Source organism: Cyprinus carpio, unplaced genomic scaffold (assembly GCF_018340385.1).
Source record: "Cyprinus carpio isolate SPL01 unplaced genomic scaffold, ASM1834038v1 S000006815, whole genome shotgun sequence".
In the NCBI taxonomy this organism is placed as follows: Eukaryota; Metazoa; Chordata; class Actinopteri; order Cypriniformes; family Cyprinidae; genus Cyprinus; species Cyprinus carpio.
The window spans coordinates 786,747-811,157 of NW_024879399.1; the positions used below are offsets into that span (position 1 = coordinate 786,747).

At 33.7% G+C, this 24,411-nt stretch overlaps 1 protein-coding gene across 6 annotated transcripts in view; it reads left to right on the forward strand.

Annotated features, from left to right (window-relative positions):
- Window positions 1-24,411, forward strand: part of LOC109081625 (pleckstrin homology domain-containing family G member 5-like) — a 63,174-nt gene that overhangs the window by 20,990 nt on the left and 17,773 nt on the right. For 3 of the 6 annotated variants that reach the window (XM_042756228.1, XM_042756229.1, XM_042756234.1), the window contains 6 exons: window positions 16,046-16,187; window positions 16,703-16,802; window positions 17,991-18,060; window positions 18,389-18,480; window positions 19,309-19,445; window positions 20,831-20,997. In XM_042756228.1, coding sequence (XP_042612162.1) covers window positions 16,046-16,187; window positions 16,703-16,802; window positions 17,991-18,060; window positions 18,389-18,480; window positions 19,309-19,445; window positions 20,831-20,997 — 708 coding nt within the window. Of the gene's footprint in view, window positions 1-1,610; window positions 2,149-3,286; window positions 3,450-9,856; window positions 9,888-16,045; window positions 16,188-16,702; window positions 16,803-17,990; window positions 18,061-18,388; window positions 18,481-19,308; window positions 19,446-20,830; window positions 20,998-24,411 lie in introns of those variants that run through there. The other 3 variants (XM_042756231.1, XM_042756233.1, XM_042756232.1) reach the window with 3 other exon arrangements.

The following is a 24,411-nucleotide window of genomic DNA, read 5'->3' on the forward strand; positions in this document are numbered from 1 at the left end:
GATGTGTAATTTGTTAATGAATCTTTTCTTTTTGGGGGGATTTTTGATTTGGATCTTTTTAATTTTGATTGATCCAGTTCACAAAAATGATTTGCTCATGAGTCAGACTGATTCAGTTCTCAAGTTCATTCACTTCTTTTAATATTAAATCATTATTATTGTCTTAAATTACTACTTTTGAGTTCCACAGAAGAAAGTCTGTCATGACACGCAGGAGAGTGAATTATGACACGTTCAGATTGTAAGTGAATTTAATGCCTGTTTTTCCACATCCTACTTTTTTGATATTCATTTCTGAATGTCACATTTTGCACATTACTACTTTAAAAAACTCAATTTGAAGTAGCATATTGGAAGCTTTGACAGGTCTTTCTGGCAGCGTATGGTTTTGCACTCTTCAGTGTGTTTTCTTCCATCATCGTCTGAATTAAAAGAAATATGCCCACCCACCTACATACAGATAATAACACCAAAAAATAACCACCGAAAGCATAAATTCAGCTTGAATGGACAAGGTAATGGCTCATAAGATGAAATGAGCGATTGAAGGCCCAGATGAGCGGTTTCCTTCATGAAGGAAAGCGAGGATTGCTTCACTGTTGCGTGATGCTCATTGACCGCTCACTTTTGGAGCTGCTGATGGCATAAAGGCCGGCATGGTGGAGCGGAAGAAGACTGGGCACAAAAATCTGCTGGTCCGAGCGAGATAATAGCTTTTCAATGCCGAATGCAGAGGGTGTAAATAATGAAGGCACAGGGGTAAATGGAAAAGCAAGATTTGACACCTTTGTGTGTATCAACATCTGCGTCACAGTTATAATAGGCTTTATGTGTTAGCTGGAACTGTCTCAGTGTGAGGTGTTTCTGGACAGGTTTGCACACCTTCTTGGGAAAGAAGCTGTTGCGTAATTTTTGTTTCTTAGAAATGGAGCATTAAACCCTGCCTGCGTTCTGCAAGATGAGTGGCTGTTTCTCTGGTGTTGGAGTAAATCAGCTCTGAGATCTTTACAACAAAACCTAAAAAACAGAAACACTGAGATATGAGATAGAAATGTGAACTACAAGAGTTGCAGAAATTTGAACTTTGGACAAACTTTGCATTTGCTGTTTTGCAAAATGTATTTAGGTTGCTGAACACATCCAAACTGAGCACTTGCCAAGCACTTGTTTTCTTTGAGTTGGATCTTTTAATGAATTATTTGACCCAGTTCATAAAAACGATTGAATGTTTTGGTCAGATTTGGCATTTATTTTGCTAAATGACTTTAGGTTTTAAAGGGGTCCAAAATTAGCACTTGCCAAAGATTCAGTTCTCAAGTTTAACTCACTGATTCACTGATTTTCCAAACATGAACTAATTTCAGTCTATTTGTCTCACAATTAATTATTATTATTATTATTATTATTATTATTTTAGTTGGATCTGTTCAATTAATCATTTAACACAGTTCACATACCAGTGATTTGCTTATGAATTGGTCAAACTTAACATTTATTTTATTTTTGGTTTTTAAAGGGGTCCAAAATTTGAGCTTGCAAATGCTTATTTTCTTTAATATAGCATAAGAATGTATTTTATGAGGTCATCAGTATGCGCTATTTATCAATTTCAAGCTTCCTCCTTTCCCTTTTTAGCACTTTCGCCTGATTGTTATCATGTCTCCTCCTCAAGAATCCATTAAAGCAGTTCATGTGAACTGATTCATAGATAAGCTTCATCTGAAGATGTCAGCAAGACAAAGCAGCAGTTTATGTGCATTGTGTGTGTGAGCAGATTGAGCACGGGGGTGTTTATCATAAACACACACTAGGTCTTCAGTCCCGACTGTCAACAAGATTATATCTGATGTCTATCTTCCTCATTGAGACTCCAGGAGTTAAGTAGTCCCACAAACACCTTCAGTGTCTAAACGGCGCCCACATTGGAAGAAATTACAACAGGGATAGAAACATTCACCTTGTATAGCACACACACACCAGCTTACGGAGTTATTAGATTGAAAGCACCCTGGTCCAACAAATCCTGCCAGACTGCAGGAACGACTGCAGTTTGCTCCAGAGCAAGAATAGAGGACAGCGGTTTGTTGTACTGAGGTGTAGAACAACATGCACACATGCAAACACTCATGGGACTCTGACCAGCTGGCGGTGAGTGCATCTAATGGCATGCCAGAGAGCCATTCTTGTTATTATTTGTACATTTTTTTAAAAATGTTTGGTCATTTATTTTTCTTTGCTATCATGTGATGCATGCGTAATTCTTATGTTGCCAATGACGGTGCGTGAGCGTGAAGAAATTTCCGGAGAAAATTGCATGGATTTTTTTGGATCGTGATGAGTAGTGGGAAGAGTTTAAACATGTTACAGTAAGTGGGGTGAGCGTGCAGGTCCGGACTGGGGTAGGATGGATGTGTGCAGGGATTTGCTCCTTTCTTTTCCCAATCCCAAACTCAGTTTGCTTTTTTTTACTTAGAAAATTATACTTACAATAAGATGTATATATATTTATATTATGTATATTTATAGTACATTGTAGTCATTAAGTACCATGGTATTACTATGTTTTATCAGACATGTACCATGGTAAAAAAAATGGTGTTCTTTGAAGCATTGTTTTGTTTTTGCGTTAAGAAATTAATTTTGTGACAATAAAATACAATTTCTATTAATTAACTATACTTGCTAAGCTGTTTTCTCATATTCCATTACCATAATGTGAAAAGATTCTTCTAATTTCAGTAATGTAAAAAAAAAATTAATTGTGAGGCATTTATACATAATGTTAGTATTAGTTGTATGGCTTATAATGTACGATTTACATGCATAATTATATTACAGTATATACTACAGCAAAATTGACTATATTACTGTAATAAGAGTGGCCAAAAAATTCTCAAAATTAAAACTGATGCATTATGGTAATAATTGTCATGAATATGTCAATGCAGAAACATTCTTTATCTTGTGTTGTATTTTATTTTATTTAAAATATTTTTTTATTCTGTACTTTTCATTTTGCTTTTTAAAACTGTTTATAATAAAAAAAAAAACACATTAAGCATGATGTAGTTATAAGCAGATCTGTAGTTCATATTGATTTATTTATATATGAATATATTTTCATATGTTCATGCATGAAATATTGACCTTTCTGAGAATTAGCTCTCCCTCTCTTGTCATTTCCAGCTCAGAGAGAATGCTAGCTTTGAATGTTATAACACTGTAGCGTTGCTTTTTTCACTTCATTCTAGACTCTCTCTTCTCTCTCTCTTTCTTTCTCTGACTCTCTGTCTTTCTCTTTCTCTCACCCTCCTTCTTTCCTGTATGTCAGTTCCTCCTCCTATTTCTCCCCTAAAGCTATGGATAGCAGTGTTGCGTCACAGAGAGGAGCTTGAGTCGGCTCTCTCAGCGCGCTTGACAGAGTTTGAGTTGAATGCACGCAGCTGCTGGTGAGTTTTCACTTCTGTCTTTACTACATATGTCTCTTGTTACACAGCAGATGGCTAGACATGATGCTTCCTAGGGTTTCCTTCTTAAATGTCTGTTTTATGTCATTTACATTATTAATGTTGAACGATTTAACTTGAACTATTATTTCAAAGCATGTTTAAGAAGGTCCTGGACGTACATGTTGAACTATACAAGTCGTTGTCTCTAATTGGGTTTAAGCTCGGCAGAGTTTTCACTATTGCAGCGGTTTGTGAAAATTGTGGTTTCCATTTGGTTTTGACAGTAAACCAAAGTACGAAATACTATTAGCTAAATTTCTTCATGGTTGATTTTGGCTTAACTTTACATTAATTCCAGTCTCTCTCTAATAACCAGTTATTCATATTCTTGCTCACTTCTGTGATAATGGTGGCTGTTTTCCAGGTGTGGGTGTGAACATGCACATTTGCTTTTGCTGATGCTACATGTTGAAACACACACTGAGAGGAATGTTTCTTGCGAAAAAGTTAAGTTAGTTGGTCTCCTTTAGCGTGGATGGACTTGTCCTCTTGGTCATTCTTAGCTGTTTTTTCTTGAGCTCTTTCAATTTAAAATTGATTAAATGAACATCTGCATTGCAAGACTTCTAACTTCATTTAGGGCACTGAAATGTGGAAAACTGCTGGTAGAAAGTCATTTGGAGATGAGAAAACAGACATGAAACCTTTTGACCTTGTCCCAGGGTTGGCAAACTTTATTGAACCAGAGTGAACTTTGCTTTTGGAGGGAAGTGAGTGTGCAGTGGCTTATATGTGAACCACTGGTTTAAACTCAGGATTAGTCACTCAAGGAAGTTTTAGTCCTTCGATGGTGACCAAATAGGCTTTTGTTGTTCTCACAGTACGTAAGCGTGGAAATCCCACACCACACCATAGACATTTATCATCAGCTTCTGTGAAAGGGCTGGTTACACGGACTCTTTGTGGCTGGTCTCCTGTGGTCGGTTCACTCAAACCATGACATGACAAGAAGAAGTTTGTCTGAATGTGTGCTTTTGGTTTCTCCTGCTTGGCTGTTGAAGCTGCAGGTTAATTCCAGAACGTTTAAAGGGTTCGACCACTGGGGGCCTCCAATAATTGAGCTTGTTTTGGTAGTACAAGCTTAAAAGTAAAGATTCTTTATTCGCATCTATGGTTCCATGAAGAACCTTTAACATCCATGGAACCTTTCTTTAAAGTGGTTCTTTAGATTATTCAAATATTCTAGAAAAAATATGGTTCTTTTAAGATCTGCTCACTGAAAGGTTCTTTTGGAACTCAAAATGGTTCTTCTATGGCATCACTGTGAAAACTTCCTCTATTTTTAAGAGTTGTTTGTGTTGGCTCAACCATATTGAACCATAAAAATAAAATTCAGTCAACATTAAAATTAAAATTCAAACATCATTTACCTTCAACATTGCAAAACCCTTAAAAACACTATTTTGTTTTTCTGAGTAATACTTTTTGATGAATGTCCAACACTTTCCATTCACTTTGATTTCAAAGTTTTAACATACCAACAGACTAATAAACTTAATGTGATGCATGTCAGTCAAACATAAATGAAACGGGTAAAAAAACAACAACAAAAACAACTAGGATTTCTTTAATGGATTTTTCTTGGCTTCAACAGCCAAGCAGGAGAAACCAAAAGCACACATTCAGACAAAGAAATGAAAGAAAATCCATTAAATAAACTGAATGTGTTTTAAATACACAGTAACCAGGCTTATGTTTATAATTGATAAATTCAATTTGTTTTAATATTATACATTTTGTCTAATTGAGTATTGCTTGTTCCACAGCTAGCCATATTTTAATGATGGTCATTTGATGTTTTTTTATATTATTTTTTATTATATGATTAGATTATTTAAATAAACCAAATTGGTAGAAGTTTTATATGCAATTCAAATACATAAATCTTAAATTTAGGCCTAAATAATCTTTGAGTGGATAATTTTTGTTCATAAAATCAATGCATATTGTGACCAGTGCTCATCTATCCTAAAAAGGCTACAAAAGTATCATAAAAGTGGTCCATATGGCAGTTTTCTGCTGGCTGAAAGTCTTTGGTTTTTGCATGTGTCATAATCCTGCAGTAGCAGCTCAGTCTTGGTAAATTTAGACTGTGGTCACTGTATTTTGACACATGGATATACACCACTTTTGTGGTAATGCATTCTTTCCTCTTAATTGTTCCGGATGTCCACTGACCCAAGACTGTGAACCGTCAGTCACTAGCCCCTGTCTGTATACTTCTGCAACTTCTTGCATGCTGGTAATTTCCTTGCTTTAGACCAATTTAATCTTTTTTAGAGATAAAAAATGTCTCTGTTTGGAATTGAATACTAGCTCAGTGCATAATGCACAGTATGTACTGTTTCTGAAACAGTGCTGATTATGCAGATAGTGTCCAGCTATCAACTTAATTTTTGCAAGTTTGTGTAAATTAATGGCATTTTGATTGGAAAATATAATCTTGAATAATAGTGTTATGGTCAGTTCTGATTTCTAATGGCTGTATTTATTTGATTAAAAATACAGTTTCATGTTATGAAATAGTATTGCAATTTTTAAATAGCTGTTTTCTATTTGAATATATTTTAAAATGTAATTTATTCCTGTGATGCAAAGCTGAATTTTCAGCATCATTACTCCAGTCTGCAGTGTTTCATGTTCCTTCAGAAATCATTCTAATATGCTGATTTGCTGCTCACGAAACATTATAATTATTATCAATGTGTTTTTTTTTTATTTTTTTTTATTTTTAAGATTCTTTAATTAATAGGTTCAAATGATCTGGAAAAGTTTCCCTGTAACCAGTTTTCGTGCTTTGGCTTGGTGGTATAATAAATTATGTGAGAAGGTTTGGACTGATAAAAGTATTCTTTAATGATAAAAAAGACTAAGCTAAAAAGCATATGGACTAACAGTTCGTTTAAAAGATGTGGCTTTCTGTTTTTAGCAGAACACAGTTTTTAACAGAAAAAACAAAGCATGGTGAACCAAACTAATATAATGCTCGCTTGGTTTGTGTAAATGCATTTTTATGTTTTAATTCATCTTCTTTTAATGTGTTCTTTATGGGCCAGACGGTTGTTCTCCATCCAGAGCAGTCTGGTACTGAAAAGCCAATGCCAACTGTAGTAGCTCTGTTTTCACTTCCTTCAATGGTCGTGTTTTTCTTTAAACACTCAGAAGCAGAGAAGTCGAAAGATGTTTGGCTGTGGCTTCAGTTGCATAATTACATTCATATAATTGCTTAATCACACCATGTGTCTGGGTGTAGTTTGTAAGCATAAAAGAGAAGGTAGATGCAGTAGCAAGATTGCCATTTCGCAATTATTTTTTTTTTCTTGTAATCCTTTGTATGAATTTTGTTTTAAAGCTTTTCATTGCTTTATAAATTTGAATATTTTTTGTTTGTTAGAATGTTTTTGCTTTATTTTATTTTTATTTTAGCTTTTTAAATATATTATCTAATAATAGTTTAAGTATTTTTTTTTAAGTTTAATACAAAGCAGTATTTATTTGGCAAAAAACAAAAACAAAGTATGTGGACCTGTAAATGTGACTGAAAACTGTAGTTACAGTACAATTGTGACAAAACCACGATTAAGCACATTTTTTTTACATAAAATAATAGATAGTCAGATTTTCAAAAAGTAAAAAAAAAAAAAAAAAAAAAAGCTTTTAAAAAGATTTTTTTAAAAGAATTTGTTTAATCAAATTTAAAGTAAAAACAGTAATACTGTAAAATATTATTACAATTGGAAAAAAAATTATAATCTGTTTGAATGTATTTTAAAATGTAATTTATTCCTGTGATGCAGAGTTAACATTTTCATCAGCGATTACTCCAGTCTTTAATGTTGTATTATATGAAAAGTATCCCTATCTTTTGACTGACAGTGAAGAATGAAAGTTAATATATACGATTTTTGTTTTGTTTTTGTCTGTTTATTTTATTTTATCATACGAATGTCCATGTGACACAAGTTTTCATGCTTATTCTTATGGAAAAGTTTGGCTACGCTTTATGTAAGTTCACACCCAGCTCTGTTTTGTGATGACATGCTCACAATACATTATATAAATGGAAGAAAAACAGCTAAGTCTTTAAGACTTCTAACAGCTGTAGCAGAACTCTTACTCCCTTCTCTAAATGGTTAGTGGAGTTAACTGTATTCTGAATGGGTGTTTGTTTTAGTAAGTGTAGCTTGACTGATAACTGTGTGGAGGGATGTGAATCAGTGTTATATGAGTCTTCATGTATGTTTTGGTCTGCTGTGTTTAAGTGGCAGTGTCAGTGTTTATAGACGTCACAAGCATCAGACGGGACTTTCATAGTTCCGTGAGTGTGAATCAAGACATTTAAGGCCATTTAGTGATTCAGACCGTTCTCTCACACTAAGTCACCATGATGCTGTCAGGGTTGGGCAGAATTTAAGCCTGTTTTTTAATCATCAAGCTTTGTGTGTTTTAGGACAGTTCTGTTTATGAGTCAGTGTTTTTGTTAAAAGCGAAAAGCATGACATAAAACATACTGATGTTTCAAACTCTGGCTTTTTTATTTGATGCCACTAACCTGGCATCATTCTATCAACCCGGCTCTGGTTCAGCCCACTTTTGCCATTTTTATGTGCAAAATGCATTGGGTGCTTAGTGAACGGGTCCTTAGGTGTGGTGTCTGAGGTTGAAACTATGGCAATGCATGTGAGATATTTCATAATCTACTGCAAAGCAATGATGATTCAGTGGTTTTAGATAGAATCTGAAGCTGCTGTCAGTAAATTTAAGGTCTTGTTTGACCTTTTGTCACAGACTCAAGCTTGTGCCGTCTGCGTGAGCGCCGTAGCTCAATGCTTGCTTCACTTCTTATATGGTCAAGGTGAGAGTAGACTAGAGAATTGGGACATCTTTTAAAGAGCTTGTTATTTGGGCGTGACCTTCACTAACTCCTCCATTTAATTATGCTTATGCATTTTATCTGCTGATTTGATGTATGCATGTCAAGTCAAGTCTGCTTTATTGTCAATTCTTCCACATGTACAGTACATACTGTACATACAGAGAATTGAAATTGTGTTACTCTCAGACCCCTGGTGCATACAGATAACACTAAAAGTAGAGCCTAAAAGTCCAGATAGATACAGATCAAATATAAAATACAACTATACAAATAAGGGCATGTAAAAAAATTATAAAAATAAAAATAAAGTTCAATAAAGCAGCGAAAGGCACATGGCAGATAGAGTGCAAACCAGTGAAGTGAACAAACAGTGCAGATAAAAAGATTGCAGTGCAAAAAAGCTTATTCAGTCTGATTAAAGTGACAAAGGGCTCAGAGAGCACTTTTTTCATTTGAACTGACTGAAGAGGTAGTAGATGTCATGTCTATGCTGAATGAGGCAGTGAGCAGATCAATGCTGCACAAAGTGACTGGTGCATGTCATCGTATGTTAGTGGGAGGGGGGAGTGGAAGGACCTGGGGATGTGGGATCTGGTTAATTTTGTAATGTCCCTCTGTTTTGAGTTACAACATTTCTGGTTCGCCAGTGTTAACTCTTGTTTTTCAAACTGAAGTCAAGCTATTCTATAAAAATGTTTCGCTAAACTTCATTGTAAAAATGTGTGACTTTTGAGGCAATGTCTGGTAGCTGTGAGGTCATCTACATGATAGCGCACTCCTAAAAGTTCATTATTAACAAATATGCATTTAAACATATTTGAACTTCCTGGAAAACAGACCAGAAATACTGATGTTTAATGTTGCACTGCATATTTTTGTTTCATGAAATGTTCTCTAGAATGATATTTTGATATATCCCACCCAAACTTCCTGTTTTAACAGGAAATATGTCAACACAACACAGAAAACTGTACTTGGTAAGTGATGTCATGGGGTTTTTAAGCTATATAAGGGGATAGGTTTTTTTAAATGTATAACAATCCGATAATAATATTCATTTTTACAATCAATGCAGTATTTATAAAAAAAAAACAACAACAACAATGTGGGCCTGTAAATGTGACTGAAAACACATAGGTTCAGTAGAGTTGTGACAAAACCCTGATGTAGCTATATATATATATATATATATATATAATATATTATATATATATATAATATATAAGATTAAAAAGTATATTTTTATATGTTTTTGAAAGAAATATCTTGTGCTCACCAAGGTTTACATTTGCTTGATCAAAAATACAGTAAAACCTGGCAGTATTTTGAAATATTGATGAACTTCCTGGAAAACAGACCAGAAATACTGATGTTTAATGTTGCACTGCATATTTTTGTTTCATGAAAATGTTCTCTAGAATGATATTTTGATATATCCCACCAAAACTTCCTGTTTTAATTTAACAGGAAATATGTCAACACAACACAGAAAACTGTACTTGGTAAGTGATGTCATGGGGTTTTTAAGCTATATAAGGGGATAGGTTTTTTTAAATGTATAACAATCCGATAATAATATTCATTTTTACAATCAATAAAAAATTTATAAAAAAAATGTGACTGAAAACACATAGGTCTCAAAATATTACTGAAAAAAACATAATTTAACTATATATATAAAAAAACACATATATAGAAAAAAAAATAAAAATAATATTTATAAAAATAAATATATATATATATATATATATAAATAAAGATTAAAAAGTATATTTTTTATGTTTTTGAAAGAAATATCTTGTGCTCACCAAGGTTACATTTGCTTGATCAAAAATACAGTAAAAGCTGCAGTATTTTGAAATATTATTACCAATTAAACTCTTTTCTATTTATATATACAGTATTTCAATTTAGCAGCCATTAATCTAGTCTTCAGTGTCACATGATCCTTCAGAATTTATTATGATATAAAAAAATATAAAAATCGTTCTAATACAATGAAACGGTTTCTATTTCTGATATCTATTTTCTCTTAGCCACTCAACACTCATAAATGTCACTCTTCCATTTTCCAGTCTTTTGTGTTTCTTTGTTGCTCGCACATCATTTCATTCACCCTTCAAAACGGCAAGGGCAATTTTTTTTGTGCGGCTTTCCATGAAAGGAGAGATTAAATGCCTGCATAATTATCTGTGTGAGAAAGAGGGATGAAAATGTACATTATGTAAGAGAGCTCGAGCTGTACAGTTGAAGGGAACAGGTGCTCAGTTTTGCGGCAGACGGATTAATCCTGTGCTAAAGGACACTGCACTTGACTTTTGACCTGAAACTCTTCACACGGTCTGAACAGCCCCCTCTTCACCAGATATGTGCAGGAGAACATGCTAGCCACATAGAGACAACAGAACCTGTTTACCATGGGTCCCCTTCACTCCAAATCATCTTTGCAGATCGATGCTGATGAAAAAAAACTCTCAGGCATGAAAAGCTATTGCAAATCAAGGCTTAATTGATTGAAAGATTATTGAGGGGGGGAAATGAGGGCATGAAACTATTAAAGCAAACATTAACGTCATAATCCTCAGACACGCTCTGATAAATATGGATGCTGGCTGCTATTGTTTTATGTGTTGTAACCAAGAGTGAAACACGTTTACACTGACAAGTAATTAGATTTTTGGTTGTTTTAGCCCAGGTATTATGTGTGTTTTGTTTTTTTGTCATAGTTTTCGTTAACGAAATTAACACTACCTCCCACACACCTAGATACACTTAAACACATACAGGAGTTGTCAGAATGGACTTGAAATGTTGGCTGGTAGTATATATGTTTTTTTTGTCCAGGTGATTCTGTATTTGGCACATGCAAATATTTTCACATTCTTTACTTGCATTATAAAAAAAAAAAGTACAATAAAAATAGTAGTAGGGCCCTATGATTTCTGTGATGCAAAAAAAAAAAAAACGCAGATGGAATAATGGAATCCATTCATAATAATAGAATTTAACACGGAGTGTCACTGAATTTGTTAAATTTTGAAAGAATTAGTCAAAAGTAGGCCATTTTATTTAAAGCAGATATGGACTAGTGTCTATGAATATTAAATCGCAAATAAGCCTGGAGAAATTAAAACGGAAAAAATCTAACTGATTTCATAGAGCCCTATAATAGCTAAGAATGGACTGGTGCCACGTGTCTGAATTTGATGAGCCCCTCTGGACTCTTGTGTGTGTTCACAGCTGTCTGTTTTTCTCTGCTGTTCACTTACAATCACCTCCACACTCCAAACACATCTCCCCTTCCTGAGGCCCGTGAGTAATCCAGCAGAACTTCAGAATCAGACAGTCTACACACACAGTCTCTGCTGTCCTTGGCTTTGATCCCTGGCTAAGGGTCCTTTAATTGGCCAACTGTTTGGTCAGTGTGTAACATGCTTGAAATCTCTCGATTTAGCCATTTCAGAAAGACTCATCTGTGCACCCAATCTCTGTTCCAGTTCTGTTTCTAAAACTTGTTGAACTTCCTACCTAGACAACATCTAAAAGTAATTCTAGGTAGAGATCAGGGTTATTATAGTAAACTATTTTTCATTTAATAAAAACTAGGGGTGCACGATAAATATTGGCCGATAATTAATGCGCATCTCGTCAGTAAAGCCGGTTCTTGAATCAGCGATAAATTCCATCAGGTGCGTGATTTCACATAGAGCAGCTTTTACTACACAGAGCCATTGCCACTGACAAGCTGCGCAAATCCACCTTCATTATCAGCGTGGATTTGCGCAGCTTGTCAGTTAGCAACGGCTCTGTGTAGTAACAGCTGCTCTATGTGAAATCACGCACCTGATGGAATTTACCACTTTACTGACGAGAAGGTAGCTGCCTAAGTAGGCAGCAGACAGGGAGGAAGCTCACTTGGAGCAGAGCTAGTCTCAACTTTCACCTCAACTTCCTCAATAATTCCCTTAATCACCTTTCTCTCCATCACTTTATTGTAAATAATGACTAAGTTCGTGTGAATATGTGATCGCGTGTCTCGTCAGCCGCACATAAACAGCAATGAGTCCCTTTCATTCTCCTTCAGATAAATGTGCTGTAACTCGTCTGAGAACATGAGTCCCGGTGATTCAGCTCCGCTCTCCTCTCCTGACAGCACAGCAAAAGCTGTCGGTTGTTATAGTAGCGGCTCATGACAAACACGCAGTTACATGAGCATACAGGCTGTTCTGTTGAGCTCAGGGTTCGGAGAATCTCTCAATCGACTGCAGGAGGTTTTGCTGTAAAGAGGAATGACCTGTCGTCTCTTTCTCTTGTTTTCAGTCATAACCCCCACCATAAAAACTATAATGTGCTTTACAGTAGTTGTTGTTATGTTGTTTATATATATGTGTATATTTTGACCTGTCGTCTTCACTTGGCGGATGTTGACCCATCACTACCTTTGTTGGTGACCTTTGTGATCTGTTGCCCAAAACACTTTATCAAAGTTTGTTACTATTATTTTAAAGGGACACCACTTTGTAAAAGACACCAAAAGACATGAATAGTCCTTTTGACAAATCAAAATTCTGTCTTTCATATAAATATTTATTTTATTTTAATTGAAATTTTCTGCAGACTCCCCTTGCGGCTTTATAAATTCTGTTTTTATATAATTATTATTATTTTTTTTATGTAATAATATTTAATTGAATGTAATATTTTGTAATTTTATATCTTTTAATATTTTATTTATTATTGATTAACATTTTAAATTATTTTACTTATTTTATAAAATTGAAATTTTCAGCAGACTGCCCTTACGGCTTTCTAAATTCTGTTTTTATGTAATGTTTTTATTTTATATCTTTATTCATTTTGACTTATTATTGAATATTTATACAATAAATATACAATAAAAGGCATTCTAAGTTCTGTTTGTATGTATTGTTTTTAATTTAACATTATAATATTTAATTTAATAATATTTTAATATTTTAGATCTTTTAATATTTTATTTATTATTGATTAACTTTTTTTTAATTTATTTTATAAAATTGAAATTTTCAGCAGACTGCCCTTACAGCTTTCTAAATTCTGTTTTTATGTAATGTTTTTAATTTTATATAATTGTTAATGTTTTTTTTTATTAAATACATAATAATAAATAATAATGTTTTAATTAAACAATTAAAAATAAGTCTGCACGCTTTTTGAATAGTACCTATTGTAGGATGGTCTATGTTTTAAACTCTTCTTGCACTTACTCTTCTGTATTTTGTTCTTTATAATTGGTTGGAATGATTTATGTATGTATGAAAGTGTTTGTTATTGCCTTACTGTCTTAGTTGTGTCTGAGCTCACCAAGAAATTCCAGACAACTACGTTGTTGTTTGTTTGACAATAAATAAATAAATTAGTAATACATTTTATTTTATGTTGTCATGTCATGCAGACTCCCCTTTCGGGCCCCTAGCAATCCTCGGATCCCAATTTGAAAACCCTAGAGCATGCAATGGCCATGGAAACCCCAAAATGTTGCAACATTTGCCCATTTAATTTCCACATTTATGCAAATCTATAAAACTCTGACTTCCAAGCATGCACCAGTAATTAAGTTTGTTCTGCCCTAAAGTGACTTGTGTAGTCACATTGACTCATGACTTTAAAGCTGCTGAAGCTTTGCATGATGTCCCAGCAAGCCCTTGAATCTAAAAAAATGAAAGTACACCTAACCTAATTGTGCTCATTGTGGCAGACCATGTCATGCCTATTACAAACAACAAGGCCCATTTAAAAGCAAATGCTATTTAAAAACTTTCTAGAGTCAAGACCGCCTTTCTTTATTCTTTTGAGGTGGAGTCCAGTCTGAGAAAGAGATGTGCCCGATCTAATCTCCACTGCCCCATCAGATGGGTTCACGAGAGCACACAGTTGATTAGCTCCTCAGATTAGAGGGGCTTTGGACATCTGAAGACTGATTTGGTTTTGGGGTAGACCAGGGCTGCCCTAAAACCATCCTGCCCCCATGAGTGCTTAACTTGACGCTTCATTGGGGGGAAGGGGTTGAACTGAGACCCTTCCATGAGATGTTGGGGTGTGTGACGGTACTAAAGTGTATATATCCTTTGTTGCCATGGACCAGCGTCCAGCGGATGGGGCGGCCTGCACACATCCCACAATGTGGAAGGTAAGAGGAGGGGATGGCCGTCTGATTGATGTGTTTCAATAGGAGTCATTTCAGAGGGATTTGGATTAAGCTTGAGTAGGTGTGGCAGTCGAGGCTTTTACTGTATATTAAACAGAAAGCTACAGACATGGTGTGCAATATGCACAAGAAACTAGTTCTGGTTCTTGGTTTTCTTGTCAAAACAAGGCAACCATTGGCTTATCACTAAAGGTACACTTAATGTGGTAATTTTTTTTTTTTTTTTTTTTTACTGTTATCTTTACAAAAATTGGTTGAATCTTTGGATGATTCTACTACCTAAAGGTTCATATTATTTTTCTGTATATTCAAATGAATAACCATTAAAATGTTGGGGGGTAGTAAGATTTCTTTTAAAGCGCCCCTATTATGGATTTTTGAAAATTACCTTACATGCAGTGTGTAACACAGCTCTAAGTGAATGAAAACAAATTTAAAAGTGCACCGTGTATTAAGTTATTGTCTTTCAAAGAAAAGAGTCGACTCTGAATCATTGTAACCGATTGTTTTTAAAATGAATCCCAAGCCGTTACATGTTGACATCAACATGAAACATTAGCAATTTGCCCGCCCACTTGTTGGTCTTTTCAAATTGGTCTAAATGAAAATGCAAATAAATTTTTTGCTACTAGGTGCCACTTTTGGAGTGTAAAAATAGTGGTTTCCTGGGTAACGCTGTACACAAAGCAGCACTGCACTTACAAACGCTGGTTTATCAGGCATTAACAGGCATAATGAAATGAAAATGAGACCAAGCGGACCAATCACCGCAGATTAGCATCACGCAAAGGAGAGATTTGTAAAAATGAATAATAATACTTTTATTCAGCAAGGATGCATTAAATTTATCAAAAGTGACATTAAAGTAATGTATAATGTTAAAGAAGATTCCTGTTTCAAATTCTTTTAAACTTTCTATTTATCATAGAATCTTGAAAAATATAGCACTGATAACAATAAATGCTTCTTAAGCAGCAAATCAGCATATTAGAATGATTTCTGAAGGATCATGTGACACTGAAGACTGGAGTAATGGTGCTGAAAATTCAGCTTTGCATCATAGCAATAAATTACATTTTAAAATATATTCAATTAGAAAACAGTTCTATCCGGAATGTCTTGGTTCTACCATAGCACATGTCCAAAAACATGGTAAATGATATCACAAACAATGTTTTTTGCAAATGTACTGTGGTATTTTTGAAAGTACATTGGAGTACCATGTATTCTTCTAGACCATTCACATCTGGGTTTCTGGATTGGTTTGGGGTCTAAACGATGTGCGTCTTTGTATGGTCGCATTGTTTTGAACTATCAGAAGAGAAAGTTTACAATAGGTGGAATGACGTCAGCTGTAGAAACAGCACACAAGTTCTTTTTGTGGTCTGGTGAAGTGAAATGAAACTGACCGTGAGTGACTCAAAGGTTCTGCTCAAAGCGTCTGATGTCTGATTTCTTTCTCTGTTCCTGTAGGTGTGTCATCATCCCGACTGTCAGGAACTGAACGGTAAAAGCCCCCTGCACCTGTGTGAGTCATGTGATTCTCGCTGTCACCTGGATGATTCTGACAGCATGCACTTTGACAGGCATCTCCGCTTCGACGTACAGCCACAAGGTAAACGGCCCCGCCGGTGCAAACACACTTATGTGACCCTCTGCCAAACAGGTTTATGTTTCATACAAATGAGTCTCATTCAAAAGTGTTCGGAAGTTCAGTTAGTTGTACAACTAATAACTACCAATAAAATTCAATCACCCAACAACAGATTCTGAATAGGAGTAGTATAATAGTATAGTAAAAAAAAAAAGTATAAAATAGTATAAAGTTTTTTTTTTTAATTGATATTGATTTATTTTAATAATTTCAAATACTTTAATTACTTGATTTTATCTTTTTACATTTTATTTATATTATATTTATTTATATTTTTCTATTATATTATATATATATATATATATATATATATAATAATGTGTATATATATATATATATTTTTTTATTTGTACACCATCCTTGCACCATTATGTAGTTAATAATTTTTTCATTAGTTGATTTACTATTATAAAGCGGACATTTCTGTTAGGAGTGAAGAATGTGAGATCAGATTTGCATTAAATCTGTGTCGTCAGGTTCTATCCTGGCGCGGAATGTGTCCACGCGTTCCTGTCCCCCTCGCACAAGCCCCCCTATAGACCTGGATGAAGACGAAGAAGGAAGCACTGAACGAGGGTTAGTTGATGATCCACAGCATTTAAATAACTGTATGAAATCTTACTGCCTAAACACACCGAGAGGCACAACAAATTGATGCGAAATTCAAAATGTTTTTTTCAAATCAAGGTGACATGCATGAAGCCTTTACATACCTGAACGAGAGTGAAACACACTTGTGATACAAGTTTAAAAGTTCAGAGTGCAAGCTTCACTTAATATGACTCAGCACAACTGTTTTCAACATTGATAATAATAATAAATGTTTCTAGCAGCAAATCAGCATATTAGAAAGATTTCCGAAGGATCATGTGACACTGAAGACTGGAGTAATGATGCTGAAAATTCAGCTTTGATCACAGAAATATTTCAAATTTTTATATATATTAAAATAATAAAAAAAGTTATTTTAAATTGTAATAATATTTGAGAATATTGCTGTTTTTTCAGAGTTTTTAATCAAATAAATACAGCCTCTGTGAGCACAAGACTTCTTAAAAAAATATTTAGAACCAGTATAAATTAAAATATATATATATATTTTTTTTTTTTTTTTTTTTTTTTTTTATATATATATATATATTATATTTCTATTATTTTTTTTTTTTTTTTTTTTTTTTTTTTTTTTTTTTTACCTCACTCTAGTTTATTTAAAAAATTGCACTGCAATCTTATTATGTGAATTTCCCAAATTTGAGAAGTGCTCATAAACCATCTCAACAAAAGAAAAGCTTTAAGGACTCCCTGCTGATTTTCATCAAAATAAAAGCACAATAGTTTTACATTTGAAAATAATCTAATTAAAAACCTTAATTATTAATATTGTAATTTTACTTGTGTTCTTTTATTATTATTGCAATACTTATATTTCTGTATTATTTTTATTATATTTACCTGAGATTTTTTATTTTACAGTGAAATATTACTGCAATAATATTTATCGTTTTGTTTAATATTTTATTTAATAATAATAATAACTATTATCATCATCATCATGATATCTAATCAGTTTTGTCTAAATTGTGCAGCCTTACAAACAAGCACAGCAAACCTGGAGCTTTTTTAAAATCGCACAAATTTTACCACAAAATTGCAATTCGATTTATTTTTTTTTTTTTCCTTCAAATTGTACAGTGATGGTGTCAGAGACGGATGCCGTGGCTTACTGTCCTCATGTGTCTGTGGTGTTCTTCTGTCTTTTAATAGAGAACAGAAGACAGGAGGAATGAAGCTGAAAGGCAGAGAAGGAAAAAAGCCCCGGCGGCACAACACTGATGTGAGTGCTGTCCTCCTTTCGAAAAAGCCTCATGGGAAACTTTTTAATTCTCAGCTGACTGTACTCACTGATGGTCTAAAAACAAGCATGTATAGCTCCTTTACATCCTACATATTATATTAATATACCCTACCGATATTTTCTGTACAAGTGCCTGTACAGACTTCCCTCTCCAACATAGTGTACAGGAAATGACACGTCTCTGAATCATCAGCAGCCCCAGGATGTGGTGGCTTGATCTGATCACGTCTAGAGTTCATTGTAAATGACTGGAAGTTGTCTGTCTGTCGCCCACCTTTGACCAGCGCTGGTCTGTCGCCCCCTATAGGACCCCAGGAAGGAGTGCTTCAGCCTGAAGTTTGACCTCAACATAGACATTGACACAGAGATCGTCCCTGCTGTCAAAAAGAAGACATTACGGTGAGTTCTCTTGTGTTTCTGTTAAATAGGTCGTTGATGCGAAATGTGTCCATTGCGTAATCAATATTTTGAATATACAGTACTGTTCAAAAGTTTGGACACACTAAGATTTGTTTTTTTTAAAGAAATTCATACTTTTATTCCGCAATAATGAACTAAATTGATCAAAAGTGACAAAGACATTTATAATTGTACAAAAAAAAAATCTATTTCAAGTAAAAACATGTTACTGTTTCCAAAAAATATGAAGCAACAAACCTGTTTTCAATATTGATAATAAGAAATGTTTCTTGAGCACCAAATTAGCATATTACAGTCATTTTTAAAGATCACATGACACTGAAGACTGGAGTAATGATGCTGAAAATTCAGCTTTGATCACAGGAATAAAATTATGATCATAGTCGTATATTTAAATAGACAACAGTTATTTTAAATTGTAATAATTTTATTCAGAATATTACTGTTTTTCCTGTATTTTTGATTAAATAAATGCAGCCTCATAAACTGTAATATATAAGAAAGTCTGTATTTTTACCTTCACTATAGTTTATTTTAAATATAATAAATATAATATAATAAAAATAATTTTTTTAATTAAAAGTAAAAAAAAAAAAAAATGCATGTAGTATCAATATCATAAAAAATAATTATAAAAATAATTTAAAAAAAATGCCATAGCAAAGGAAAGACATATTTCATGCCAGCTTACCAAATAAAAACACCATTTCTTACAGATTGTTTGTCTTTTAAAGGTCAAAATTTCCATAACTCAGTCTTTGTTCATTTTAGCTGTGAAGCTCATTTACTCATTTTATTGTACTCCAGAGAGGTGCTCGGACCCATTTTTGAGCGCAAGGGCATTGAATTTTCCCGAGTGGATCTGTTCCTGGACCAGTCCAACACTCCACTCTTACTCCACTTTGAGGCGTATCGTTTCGGAGGACATTACCTCAAAGTGAAAGGTAAGAGTCGTGTGGTTTAAAGTGTGACGAACCCTCTGAGGTCTACATCTGCTTCTTCTTATCAGCATCATTTCCAGCTAATCATTGTGACAACTTATCGCTTCAATCTTGCTGTCAGCATTTCCTCCCTGTTTAGGTAACCATTTCTTCCTACACATTTGCAGCATTAAAGGTTCAAAACATACACCATATCTCCATATTACACAACACAGCAGTCATTGTGTCCACAGAACCAGACAGTTGAAATGAGGTGTGACCAATTACACTTCTGTTAGCTTTCATTCTTCTAAAGAGTGCTTAGAGGGACATGCTGCTTCTTCAAATAGATCATCTCATTCGCGCAATGCTTTTCATGATTATACAGCCATGTGCCTATCTTAACAAATCCCCATGGCCCCTCATCTTTAATCAGATAATGCAAACACACGCCGACACAGGCATCCCACAGGTGCTCGATGGCTGCTTGCGTAATACACCGCCTGTGATGTGAGAACGAAGCGAGGGGTTAGCATTAAAATGATTGGGACATTAGCAGCCAGACTGAAGAGTTTCATTCATGCTGAAAATCTGCTCTGTTGAAGACCTTCTGTTACTTTAATCAGACTAGCAACGGATGTCAGCTTATTCAGTGATAATGATTATATGATGATATTTAACAACAATAATCCACAGAAGTGTAATTATTTTGTTCTACTTTTTTTTTTTTTTACTCCCTTACAGTGTTGGTCAAAGTTTTTAGTCACATCTAAACACCTTGTGATCTTGTGATATTTCGTTTGGAATTTAACGCTGTTTAAACAAGTATTTGCTCTTGCTTATTTATTTTTTTATTTAATTGTTTAATTAAATTTAATTTTCTTACATTTTTAATTTAATTGTTTTTATTTATTAATTTAACAGCAATTATTCGTTTTAAAAATAACAAAAGCATAATAATAATAATAATAATGATAATAATAATAATATATTATTAATGATGATTAACAATTATAATAATCTATTATTTGAAATGTTGGTATGTCATTTTTGAAATATTTGTATGTCATATTTAATAGTGAGTTTTTAATGTCATATTTAAAATTGTGATTTATAAAAGCAAATAGCCATTCAAAGCAATGTGCTCCACTGTTTTTACCACAGTTTACATTTTTATATATTAAAATAATAATACACACTGTAATTTTTCTTTTAATGTTTTAATCTATATTTTATTAAGATTTGACATTTGAAGTCATCTGATTATTATTAATTTTTTTTTTTTTTTTGCAGTGAAACATTTATCCATTATAGATCTTTTTCATAAACAGTGTTTTCAGAATAAGAATATTATTTGTCTTTTTCATACAATTAAATGAGTATTTATTACAGTGTGTGTTTTTCTGCAGCTCGTCCTGGTGATGAGCTGAAGGTGGAGCAGAGCGTGAAGGATCTGCGCTCTCTCAGTCTACCCTACATGAATCCGTCAGTAGGGGGCAGCGTCTACATCCTCACACCGGGCAGTGAGAGGGCAGAGCACGGGTCATTACCACGGCGGGAGAATGTTGATGTACTGGTCAGTGATGCTGCTTTTCCCTGTCTACAGACACTCAAGCCTTTCAAAAGCCAGTTTGTGTCATAAATTACGATTTTTTTTTATTATCTGTTTTAGAAACATGTCCTAATGTGCTTAAGGATGCCAAAGGGGTGATGTGTGCCCCCTAGATTTTATTTTATTTTATTTTAGAGGCAATTTTCTGCCACATAGATAGTAGAGCTCTCAAACGATTAATCGTGATTAATCGTATCCAAAATAAAAGTTTAAACTAAACATAAAATATAAATATATAAATATATATGTGTGTGTGTGTGTTATATATAAATATATAAATAAAAATCTAATTTAAAGAAAATGTACTGTGTTTGTTTATTATGTATATATAAATGCACACACATTCAGTATATATTTTAAAAAATTTTAACATGTGTATATATATTTATATTATTATATTTAATATTATATATAAATATATTTAATATATAAACATAACATATTTTTCTTAAAGACATGCATGTGTTTGTATTTGTATATACATAATAAATGTACACACACATATATTATGTAAACAAAAACTTTTATTTTGGATACGATTAATCGCGATTTATCGTTTGACGGCACTAATAGATAGTAGGAGGCGATTCTTTTATTCTATTTCATTTTTTGTTATATCTGTTTTATAAATGTTTTATTTATTTTATTTTATTTTCATATGTTATAGATACACAGCCTAATGTGCTTATGGAGTTTTTCTTTAATTGTTTTATATCTTTGCGGCATTTTTTTAAAGTCGTTAGTGTTTTTAATCATTTAGTTTAACAAGACCATTTTCCACCCCTTCAAAAGTAAACAGGCTCTTTTTTTTGCCACTTTGAGACGTCTGTACATATATGATCTTTAAGACTGGCTAATCTACAATAAGCGTGTTTGCTGGCACTGTTGGCTCTAATATCATGCGCCCCTCTCTTTCTTGATTTCTGAAAACCTCAGTCCCACTTGAACTTCCTTTTAAGTTGCCAGCTTGGTGTAAATCATCTTAAACCTAACACATGACCTCATACAGGACGTTTACTGAGTGCATCCTCTGCCACATGCGGCACCCTGACCCTCTGACTAATGTTGGGGATTGTTTAGGTTTTAGCTCTTTTCTGTGGAAATGGCTGGTTACTCTTTCAACATCACGGGGTTGGATTTCCCCGCCTGCACCGTGATACTCAGTAAAGATGGATTCATGGAAAGGCAAGCCTGAACGTATTCCTGTCTGCGTGTACAAACATGGATATGCAGGCATCGCAGATGAGTGCAGACTTTAGAATTGTAGGCAAAGGCCTGTCGATATACCTTGTGGGTTTTTACTAGGATTCGAGGTTGAATCGTCAGGCTTAGCAACAAAAACTTGAGAACAGAGCATTCAGGTCTAGGCTGTGTCGTCCTGTCAGGCTTTGCTGGGCACTGTCAAGTCAAGTCAAGTCACCTTTATTTATAAAGCGCTCTATACAAAACAGATTGTGTCAAAGCAACTGAACAACATTAATTAGGAAAACAGTGTGTTAATAATGCAAAATGACAGTTAAAGGCAGTTCATCATTGAATTCAGTGATGTCATCATGCAGCTCAGTTCAGTTTAAATAGTATCTGTGCAATCATTTACAATCATCCGCTGTGTGGATGTAGGTCACATAACGGCATAAAACAAGTCTCCACGTGTTGGACGAGTGTTGCACAGGTATTGCACATCAGAATCGGGCTAGTTCTTAAGTAACACTTGCATCCCAAAAAAATAAACATACAACCTTACTAATCAGAAATAAGATGTGCAGTAAAAACAACAAAATCTCAGAATAGAAAAAAAGGGTTCATTTGCAGCCCAAAAAAGTAAATGTTCTGCTTTTATCTGAAGAAGTTGTGCAGTAATTACAGTTTCCTCTTTGAATAGAGAAGAAAAACTCAGGAAAGATACCGTGTGTCAAATTATGCAGCTTGTTTAGAAAAGGTGTGCTGTTATTCTTTAAAGCAATTTTTCCATCAATTTCAATACAAAGAATGGCTGTTATATCTGTTTTCTGCTTTCACAGACATCACCTTTGCTGTCATTGAAAAAGCTAGTGGTTTTGCATTCACACATTTGTTTCCTAACAGCCAGCATGAGTTTGCATCATGGTATCAATTTCTAAATTCGTAAGTTCCCCCACTCACTTGTTTTCCTGCAGGGCATTCCTTATCACTTCATTAATTAACTCCTATTGTAGTTTTTCATTATATGCAAATAGCACAATGTAGGGCAAACCTTTCCCAAAAAGTATTATATTTTTAAAGAACCTTGATGGCCATTTAATGTATGTAATTTTATCATTAAATTTGACACGGTCAAAAACCTTTATTTTTTGTGGCATCCTGATAGATTTAAGCAATTTGTGATTAAAAAAATAATAATAAATTAATTAAATGGCCATCAATGTTCAGAAAAAAGTTGTTTATGTTTTTTAATTAATAATAATAAAAAAGTATTATATATTTACAAAATATTATATTTTAGTTCTGTCAAGATTGTAGTAAAGTATTTTTTTTTTTGCCAAAACAGTTAAAGAATTATGTGTTTTATATATATATATATATATATATATATTATTATATATATTATTATTAATTAACATTATTATAACACAAAAAACAAAAATTTGAATATATTTTAAAATGCAGTTTATTCCTGTGATCCTTCAGAAATCATTCTAATATCATTATAATTTATTCCTGTGATCCTTCAGAAATCATTCTAATATGCTGATTTGCTGCACCAGAAACATTTCATATTATTATCAATGTTGAAAACAGTTGTACTGCTTAATATTTTTGTGTAAACCGCGATAATCGGGATTATTTGATAAGTAGAACGTTCAAAAGAATACTATTTATTTGAAATATAAATACTTTGTAACATAAGTCTTTTTTTGCCATTTTTGATTTTTTATGTGTCCTTGCAGAATAATAGCTAAAATTTACTGACCCTTATCATTTAAACAGCAGTGGATAGATAGATAGACAGATAGATAAACAGACAGACAGACAGACAGACAGACAGACAGACAGACAGATAGATAGATAGATAGATAGATAGATAGATAGATAGATAGACAGATAGATAGACAGATAGATAGATAGATAGATAGATAGATAGATAGATAGATGGACAGATAGATAGACAGATAGACAGATAGATAGATAGTGAATAAATCGATTTTCTGATCTATTGTAAAGTCCGCTGATGTCCTTCGATCTCTTCGTTTCCCGCTGATGAAATTCTCAAGTCATCTGCCAACTATTCCGTTGGAATTTTTATGAGAGCTGCTCGGTTTTGTCTGTGAGCGCGTTTGACCTGTATGTGGTAACCCCCCCACTGTGTCTTGCCCCCTCACCAAAGCCTGACCTTTAGAA